We start from the raw sequence: 9964 nt of genomic DNA on the forward strand, positions 1-9964 counted from the left end.
TAGTCTTGCCATTATTTACTGAATAATGCCAATCAATTTTGCCCCATTTGCTCTCATAGAGATGAGTATTAGAATTAAATAACAACATGGAAGAACCAACAAAGCCCAAGAGATGGCAGTGTCTCAACAATGCAACTGTTTGACTTCCCTGTCAACTCAGTCAAAAAGAAATTATCTTCATGCAGCCGCTTGGAGTTGCTACGTCTTGGCTAAAACTCTGGAAAAACAATGCAACGATCTCTTGAGTTTCTCGTGGGCTTTCATCAAAACCATCTGTGCATCTTAAAAAAATTAATAGGAGTCTCATTCTACCCTGAATATACAGACTGCTACCCATGCTAAACAGATTATTTGTTAACACTGTCCAAGAACAAGATGAGACATCCCGCCAGTAATGGAACAGCCTACCGCCGACATACATTCTAAACTGGTATCCGGAAACAGTAGCAGAAAGCCATTAAGCTCAAGACCAAAAATACATTGTTTTCCTTCTGAGATGAATGGGAAAACATATTAGGAATCAGAATCTGGTTTAATATCACCGGCATATGTTGTGAGATTTGTCTGCTGCAGTAGGATACATTACACGAGGAATTAAAGCAAGTATATATATACCTTAAAGAGTTAAATTAAGCACTGCAAAACTAAAAAAAATAAAAGACGTAGCGAGGTGGTGTTCAATGTCCATTCAGAAATGGGATGGCAGAGGGGAAGAAGCTGTTCCTGATAATACAGGTAACGTAAATGCCAGATTAAGCAGGTAATAATCTGCTGGAGGAACTCAGTGGGAGGAGAGGAAATTGTTGACATTCCAGGTGGAAACACTGCTTCAGGAATTCTAATGCAGAGTTTTAACCCGAAATGTCCACAATCCCTTTCTTCCCATGCTCGGCCTGCTGGGGTTTCTCCAGCAGATTGGTGCTTCAGATTCCAGACTGCCATCCAAGGGAAATTTTTTTTTTGAAAATATTGTTTAGCCTGGTTGAAGTGAAAATACACCTCATTTCTGATAGGGAAAGTTCGAATGGAATTCTGTGCACCTAATCTGCATTGACATTGGAGGGCAACGCTGACAAAGGCCCACTTCAGCATCTCATCTGAAGGATGAAATTGAAAATTTTTTTCCACGTTGGCGTGGTTCAAGGGAATTTAAATTTCCATAGCACTGTTGGAAGAAGAGGGGTGGGAGCAGGGTGGTTTGAAATCACTCCCCCTCCCAACCCCAGTAAAGAATATTACTACCAAATTACCTCACACAATAATAGGCACCGTGTCTCAGAAGTATTTCGCCCTGAGATCTATTGTCATCTAACTATATGCATACACTTGACGCATATAAACCATACAACGTTTATAGAAACGAACCGACGTTTCTCTGAAGCAGGACGTACAGCACGGTAGTTAGTACACGTAACACACATAACACGTAACTTATGGAATCTACAGGTGAATCACGCATACATAACAAACCAAAGCGCACATATTAAACATTGTAAGGCACGGAGCAGTTTAACCAGTGATTATTCGAAGGCGATGTGTCTTAAATCACTCAAACATTGGCATCTAAAATTCAGTTTTATTGGAAAGGCTGTGAGAATGCAAAATGCGCCGTAGTCCGTACATACATGCATGTTATTTTAAACTTGCAGATATGGAAAAAAAAACTATTTTGAGCACTCATTTGAAGACGAATCTACAGTCTGCAATTCTCAGAGACGAGGTGAAAGGTTGACTAACCTATGAGACTGAAATCGAGGGTCTGCGGTTTCTGAGCAGGGTAAAGATGCAGCTGTGATCGTAACTGCACTGGGTTTATCATCTCAGAAGTACCATCGTAGTGGGTGGGAAGGCAGACGTTTGCAATCGGTGGAAGTAAATGTACAGTGTGCAAACTATTTTTTGGATAAATAATTTATTTATCTGTAGCTAATCTGCTGGCTGTAGGAAGACGTTGGTGCTAATTGTCTAAGTGAGAATCCTTCTTACTTCATGCCCCTCCCCCATCACCTCACTCGGTTTCAACTATCACTTCCTCACCTCCCCCCCCCCCCCCTTCCTAGTCCGGACGAAAACTCTCGGCCTGAAATATCTGTTTGTCCTTATCCATAGATGCTGCCCGACTTGCTGAATCCCTCTGCTCAAGATTTCCAGCATCTGCAGAATCCCTTGCATTTATGCTGTTGATAAGGGGTACATTGCGTCTAGCACTCCAGCCTGACTGGACTTCCAATATCGCCAAAAAGAAGAGGTGCCTAAAACCTTTTCCCCGGTTTATATGATGCTATTGGTAAGGCTCGGGGTAGTGATATTGGAAACTTACACCACGGACAACTCCACAATTGTCAATTGGTAAAAAAAAATATGCCTTAGCCCAACAGCTACGTGAAGGGAAGCGGGGGGAGGGCACACACAAAGCTATCAGCTCGCCTCGGCCGCCACGACCTGCAGGAGGACTCTACACGCCAAAACAATGCCGACTTTGGTCCTCCCCGCCAGTCGGCGCCGTCGCCTTTCCCGTTCCCGGCAGGCCGGGGTTAGCTCTTGACCACGGAGCCAGCTGAGCTGACAGCTCAGGTAACATTCCAGCCCATCTCGTCTCCCCAGCCGGCGCCGGCTTCGGCTCCTTCCGAGCTCCCATTGGCTGCTGCCGTGGCCCACGTGATCCGTCTCTGGGCCTTGGTCCTGGTCGAGGCGGCCATTTTGTGGAGACACCATTATTTAAAGAGAAGAGCGGCGGCGGCCACTTCCCCTCTTCGGCCCCGCCAGTCGGCTCGACAGCTCCCCGGTTCCACCGCACACTCCCCTTCATTGTCCGCTCCTGCCACCCGGTGTGGCTTGTGTGTCCAGTGCATTCCCCCCACCCCTTTGATCAGGGCAGCGGCAGCGGCGGCGGCGGCGGCGGGTTCCCGGGTGTGCCCAGCGATGTCGGAGGCGGTGCAGTTCTCCGAGGCCGAGGCTACGGAACAAGGCCTGGGAGCGGTGGCGGCGGCCGCCGAGTCGGCGGCGGTGGGCCTGAGCGATGCGGCGCCGGAGGCCAAGGGCGGCGACAGCTCGGCCGCGGTCATCGAGACGGAAGGGGCCAAGATCGACGCGAGCAAGACGGAGGAGGACGAAGGGTGAGTAATTGGCGGCGCCCTGAGGAAGGCCGGCGCGTCCTTTCCCCCGCCCCAGCAGTCTGGCAGTGTTGCTGTAGATGCCGCCCGAGCGCTGGTCCCTACTGGGCGGCAGTGGGGGGATTACTGGCCCCCAGGCCCGGTCTCGGCTCCTGATTGTGATCGGAGGCCCCAGACGCAGGGCCGGGCGGAGAGCCATTGTGTGTGGATGGCGGGAGGGGGCGGAGGTCGCGATGGTGGCCTAGCCCGCAGGCAGTCTTCATTTCATTTCCGCGTTCAGCACTGCAATTTTCCGCCTGAACTCTCCCCCACCCCCATGTGCTCTTGTCCTTCCCGCGGATGCTGTTGTCATGGCCAGAGGCAGGAATCGAGCTGCTCTTCAAGTTTATCTATTTTAAATTGTAACTCCCGTTGGAGAAGACAAATTTGGCAACGTGTACGCCTTTTTGTACAAAAAAACCTCTTGTTTTTTTTATTGTCTCTAGTACAGCCATCACACAATTTGAAGGCCATGTCCTTTGAAGGTAACATGTAACATTGGTTGTACGGTAATAAAAAGTCTTTTTGCTTGCTGTATTTTTTGCAGGTTTGTTACTTGGAGCATTTTTTGGGGGGGTGGGTTAACTATCATTCTGCCAATTTCAGGATACTGAGTTGAATGGTGCGTCAAGTCCTGTCCGTTGTGGATAGTAGGTCAATATATGATCTTGCACATTTTGCATTCCAGCGCGTTTATTTGGTGGCTAATTTCAAACGCAAACAGAATCGGAGTTATTTGTAATGTCTTGGTCAGTTTTGGACGTTATCTGTGATCTGTTTCTGAAATGTTTCTTGTATATAGCAGTCAGCAATGGAATTATTCTGGTTTGTATAGTGTGCTTGACAGTACAGAAATAATGTCTCAAAATGTATTAATTAGAAAAGAAAAAAAATGGTATTTGAGTATCCTCCTTGTCTCTGATTTTCAACTCTTGGCAAAAACTTCAGTCCACCTTAAATCTTGGGAATTAAGCTTCCATTGGGACCAAGAGGCATTGTTCCAATTTCTACAAAGCTGAAATAGCAGTGGTCACATACCTGATGTTTGAGTTACAAGTGACAATTTTGGTAAGTCTTCTCAAACAGAGCAGTGGGTTGTGTGTTCCATTTGGTTCTGTTTGAAGAGTGACGAAATCAGCCACCATTTAGATTCTTGAGCTGTGTTTCCTGTTGGCCTGACCAAATGCTTAAAGTCAGGAATGTCATACTCATAAAATATTAGTATTCTCTGTAAAGCTTGAATGTCAGGGAATGGTTGATGGGGCAGGAGCATTTACCCAGGAATAGATTGATTTTTAAAGAGAAAATTAAAGTCAGGTTTATTTTTTCTGCTCAAAAATTTCTCCTGTTACCATTATTGTGGACAGCTTCTGGCCAGAACCATCATCAACATTTTTTGGCAGAAATGGGTGCAGAGCTGCATGTAACAGTTTTCAGGTGTGCATTTGTGTTGCTACTAAGCCCAAGGTCTAGAATTGTTGGCAATTAAACCTTACTGTCCAGTGTATGTACTTCATGTTCGTTATTTTTGATCTGATTCAGTAAACTTGTTTTTTAAAAAAAGTGATTTTTGTTTTCTGCATATTTACAGCATGTATCTTGGTAACTTTTAAGGCCGTATTGCTCATGTCACTTTTGATTAGTTTTGCTGTTACTGTACTTTGAGATTCACTTCACTCAGCAAGGAAAGCTGTCTTGGTTGAAACTAGAAAATTGTATCCCTTGAAGTTCTGACCTATTCAATGTTTCAGAGGAAGCTGTGTAAAAGATTGAATGAGTCCATTGTGGCCAGGAATTAATACTATAAGAATGATTTTGGAAGTCTTGAGGCAGGTAAACTATACATTGTAGGGTGCTGGTATAAATTAGACTTCTTGCTAGGAGAAATTCCAGGACTTTTGGCTGTAGATCAGTCTCATTTATGTTTTGTATAGACTTGTATCTTGATTTGTTTTGGATTACTCCACAGTGAAATACAAGGCCCTAATCTATTTAAACAATTGCTTAATTAATCTTTCTTGTGCATCCACTATCATGTCTCTGCTTAATGGGGTTTTGCATGTACTGTTGATGAAGGTGACCAGGGTACATGGTTACTGTGTGAGGCAGCTTAAGTTTTGATTTGGCTACTGATGTGTGTATACTTCACTGTTTCTGCAGAAAAATGTTTGTGGGTGGCCTCAGCTGGGATACCACAAAGAAAGATCTGAAGGACTATTTCTCTAAATTTGGAGAGGTGGTAGATTGCACATTAAAGTTGGATCCCATTACAGGGCGTTCAAGAGGATTTGGATTCGTCCTGTTTAAAGAGGCTGACAGTGTGGATAAGGTATTTGATCATAAAACCTTGGGCTTAAAAAGTGGGTTCAGAAGATAATGGAAATGAAATATTTGTTTTCTTTGTGTGATGTTTGGAATTTCTTGTTCCATTTCCATATAGGTTATGGAACAGAAGGAGCATAAATTGAATGGCAAAGTGATTGATCCAAAAAAAGCCAAGGCAATGAAAAAAGAACCTGTAAAGAAAATTTTTGTAGGCGGTCTTTCACCAGATACAGCTGAAGAGAAGATCAGAGAATACTTTGGAGCTTTTGGGGAGGTATGTGTTTTGCACCTTATATCTTCCAAGTTTAATGTCTCTTGGTTCAGATTGATGGGTTTGAAAGTGTGGGGTGGAGGGAGGGATCAGTGAGATGGTTGAATTCATAGTTTACCAGAATGCACAGGCCTCCTTTATTGCTTTTGCCTTTCCCAGCTTTGGTGGGCCATCTACTCAACTAACTTTACCTCAAGACCATAAGACATAGGAGCAGAATTAGGACATTTGGCCCATTGAGTCTGCTCAGCCATTCAAATTGTGGCTGATTTATTATCACATTCAACTCTCCACTGAGTTGACCCTCAGTCCCTCCCCATCCACTCTGTAATTTTACTGGCATCTAACAACTCATGTTTTAGAAATTATGTTGTAATTTTTTAATGTGGTGGGAGTGGGGTGTGTATCTGCCACTTTGGCTCCACTAGTGCATGGGCATGGAATGCTAATGGTGTCACATTAAATTTAGGTGGAATCAATAGAGCTTCCTATGGACAACAAAACAAATAAGAGGCGTGGCTTCTGTTTCATAACTTTCAAGGAAGAGGACCCGGTGAAAAAGATTCTTGAAAAGAAGTTCCATAATGTTGGACTTAGCAAGGTATGACTTGGCAGTATGGAATGTTAGCTTGAGTGAGATTAGGTTAATTGGTTGCAATTGCCTCAATCTGCTGTTAGATTTTCACCATGTAAAAATCTAACAGCATAATTGAGTGTTTTTGGTTAATACTATTTTGGGTCCTTGAATTTCTCTGTGCCCTGTGGACTGCATATTTGCAAAGTATGCATATGATTGTTTGAGTTGACCCTTGTAGATCCCTGAGGGTTAATATTTTATTTCTAAATTTAGAAGAGCCTTGTTGTCTTGCATAGGTGAAATGTTGAAATTGTTTCTTATTTGGCAGTGTGAGATCAAGGTGGCAATGTCAAAGGAAGTCTATCAACAGCAACAGCAGTGGGGAGTTGGTCGAGGCACTTTTGCAGGTCGAGGCCGTGGGAGAGGTGGAGGGACAGGTGCTGGAGGTAACGTACATTTTTGATGCTCTGTGGAGTTGAATTGCAATTTCCAGTTGATGAAAATCTTCATTGCACTTTTCAGCCCCAAGCCAGAACTGGAACCAAGGATATAACAACTACTGGAATCAAGGCTATGGCAGCTATAACTATGGCTACAATAGCCAAGGATATGGAGGTTATGGTGGCTATGATTATCCTGCTTATAATAACTACTATGGATATGGTGACTATGGCAGTAAGTGCTTGTTCAACTTTTTCAAATATAATTGCATGAAATGAAATCTTAATTTTCACTTTAGATTGTTAAGTTGTTTGTTGAGCACTGCATGACCCAAAAATCAAATTTGCATGATATGCAAAAGGCTGGACTACTGCATGTTCCATCTTAATTTTCTGCTGCTTCTCCCTTCCACGCTTTTTTCTTGCAAAGAGGGTGGGGCAATCATTGAAGGGGTTGGGGGCCTCTGGTCCGCTGATAAGGATGTGCGCTCCTGTGGGATGGAACTGGCCTACTCGTTCCTGCTGTGGGCCCTGTTTTCCCATTGTGGCAGGAGTGCTCTATTAGTGCACTGTTCCCACTTGTGGCCTGACCAATAACCTAACACTGAATATGAAATTTTAAAATTTAAACCAAATATTGGATGTCTAAAATAAAAAGTTAAAATCAACAGGTCAGTGGTGTTTTAGATAGGTGGATATTTTCAGATGTGTGCCTTTGGAAAAACCTAATAAAACAAAGGGTTAGATGCAGATCCCATAATCAATGATATAGATAGTGCGTGATCTTAATGATCTGTTTAAAATAAGCCCCATAACCTAAGTGGACTATAAGTAACTGTTCATCTAAAACCTGGTGAGGATGAAAATCTTTTTTGATGAGGTTTTTTTTTTAAAAAAAGAAGATTTCCAGGGTACATTTGTGATTTTTTTTTTGATTGACTGTGAAGTGGATCATTGAGCATCTTGTGTAAATGCTAAAAATGTTACAGATCAACAGAGTGGTTATGGGAAAGCGCCACGACGTGGAGGCCATCAGAATAGCTACAAACCATACTAAGATTTGTCCCTGCAGCCCATTGGAAGCAGGTATGTTAGCTATTCATTTAAATTTCATTTTAACATTATTTAACTTTTGTTAAAATTATATTTATAATTAATTTACATATTTTAAAATTTTACAGCACTCAAGTGCTTTTTTTTAAAAACGTAGACACTCGGAGTTTTGTAATGCAGATGCTGTAAGAAGCTTTATGGCTTTTGCCCTTTTTTTTACAAGTTGTAAATTTAAACAGGTAAAGTACTGCTAATGGGTACAAATAAAGGACACTTCAAGACAAAAAGAAAACCATTGTCTGCTAACTGACATTATACCTTGTTTGTACCCGCCAGCGGGAACTTCATTGCAGGCCATGTGTCACCCTGACCACACGATTCTCACAGGCCCGCTCAATGCGGACAGAGTACGAGACGCTCGCGCTCTCGAATGCTGCCGTTTGGTATGGTCTCTTCCAACATCCTGTATCAGCATTAAAATAAAATGGATACTTCAAGCTTTGCCTTCACTTATTTCTTGCTTATTATATTAATGTAATTTAATGCATTTTTTACAGGCCCCAGTAATGGTTAAATACGACTGCTTACAGAATAATTCATTCTTCTATGGATACAGCTTGTCTTTGGACTTTCCAAGTGTATTAATATATATTTCTAAATCCAGTTTATTAAATGCTTGCTTTCCTCCCTCCCCCATTTTAATAGTCCTGTAGTTGTAATTGCAAATAGTCCATGTGCTAAAGCCAGATAATTCCTGAGACTGACATGTTTTATTAGCTTGTCACGTGTAGAAATTTGTATTTCTGCACAGTGCATTCAGTGTACTGCTGGGAGGTTTTTATAAAGTGGCTAACATTATTGTTTGGTTTGACAAGTGAATAATGGGTATGGGAACACAATTTGGGGTACAAGTTTTCAAGTTTCTCTGGAATTTTAGTTCATGGACTATTAAGCATTTATAGATTTTATGTAGTAAATATTTGGTGGTTGAATTAACTTGAATTTAAAGCTCTAGGTTTATAAGGGTGGGTATTTGAGTATTGTAAGACTTTTACTTGATTTGATGATCATTTAATCTGTTGAATCTGACCATCTCCAACATCCATTCTCTGTTTGATTTCTTTTAGGTGAAGCAACAGTATTTTACTCCAGATAGAAGATTCATAGGAAGTGGTGTTTAGGCCTCTCTAAAGCAGCATTTAACTGTTCAGTACTTTTTTTTGGTATCATTTACCAACTCCTATCCCAACCCCCCCCCCCCCCCCGCCATCTGCACAAGAATCGCTGCCTCCTGTCCCATCTCATTGAATTCGGCTTTGATTTAAAAAAAAATAGCTTTTATTATTTTTACCTGATAGATGTGTTCTCTGTGACCAACCTTTTTTTTATACATTTTCTCCCCATATGGATTGTTACATTGGATGCATATGTGTTCAATTCATTGTGACGTCATTTAGATATGGTACAAGTACCCTATTGGATTGTTGGTTTTTTAATAAAACTTTTTTTGTATAATGTGTGTTTCTTGTCTCTTCTATGGCTTTAATTTTTCAATGCTTGGATTGGCCTAGTATTGTCACATACAGTGAAAAGCTCGTCTTGCACGCCATTCATACATATTCATTACACAGTGCATTGAGGTAGTACAAAAGTAACAAATACAGAATGAAGTGCAGTTGTAGGTAAACATCAAGGTCCTGATCATAAAGATGTAGATTGAGATCAAGGGTTCATTTTATTGTCCTAGGGAGCCATTTACGAGTCTTATAACAGCAAGGTAGAAACTGTTCTTGAGCTCGGTGGTATGTACTTTCAGATGGACAAGGTAAGAAGAGAATGTCTGGGATGGGTGCAGTCTTTGATCATGCTCACTGCCTTGGAGGCAGTGATAGTATAAGAAGGGCGGGGGGGGGGGCTGCTGATCTTTGATGTTCTGGGCAGTTTATAACTGCAAACTTTTCTGGTTGCAGGCAGAGGAGTAGTTGTGCCAAACCATGATGCTTTCCTATGGTGTACCAATAAAAATTGGTAAACAGGTTATGTCAAATTTCTTAAGCCTTGGAGTTTATTTGAAGGACAAGTAGAATGTTTAATTGTTCACTTGTGTACTTGATAGAGAAGGTGGATAAATTTCCGCTTTGCAACA

The 9964-nt window shown here is 42.1% G+C and overlaps 1 protein-coding gene across 3 annotated transcripts; it reads left to right on the plus strand.

Moving 5' to 3' along the window:
* The first annotated feature begins 2696 nt into the window (after positions 1-2696).
* On the plus strand, positions 2697-9333 carry hnrnpd (heterogeneous nuclear ribonucleoprotein D). 3 transcript variants are annotated; one of them, XM_059988875.1, is made up of 8 exons: positions 2698-3116; positions 5313-5481; positions 5593-5751; positions 6218-6349; positions 6654-6771; positions 6848-7000; positions 7755-7851; positions 8155-9333. In XM_059988875.1, exons 1-7 carry the CDS (start codon positions 2923-2925, stop codon positions 7820-7822), a joined length of 993 nt encoding a protein of 330 aa, XP_059844858.1. In that variant the 5' UTR covers positions 2698-2922; the 3' UTR covers positions 7823-7851; positions 8155-9333. The 3 variants fall into 3 exon arrangements, with proteins under 3 accessions (XP_059844859.1, XP_059844858.1, XP_059844857.1); XM_059988874.1 differs by having other exon boundaries at positions 8946-9333; XM_059988876.1 differs by lacking the exon at positions 7755-7851 and having other exon boundaries at positions 2697-3116; positions 8946-9333.
* Positions 9334-9964: the final 631 nt, after the last annotated feature.

Source organism: Hypanus sabinus, chromosome 14, assembly GCF_030144855.1.
Source record: "Hypanus sabinus isolate sHypSab1 chromosome 14, sHypSab1.hap1, whole genome shotgun sequence".
NCBI lineage: Eukaryota > Metazoa > Chordata > Chondrichthyes > Myliobatiformes > Dasyatidae > Hypanus > Hypanus sabinus.

Coding starts and splice junctions, on each gene's coding strand:
- hnrnpd (XM_059988875.1), top strand. CDS start 2,923: ATGTCGGAGGCGGTGCAGTTCTCCGAGGCCGAGGCTACGGAACAAGGC. Junction 3,117..5,312: donor AAGACGGAGGAGGACGAAGG/GTGAGTAATTGG, acceptor CTGTTTCTGCAG/AAAAATGTTTGTGGGTGGCC. Junction 7,001..7,754: donor TGGATATGGTGACTATGGCA/GTAAGTGCTTGT, acceptor AAAATGTTACAG/ATCAACAGAGTGGTTATGGG.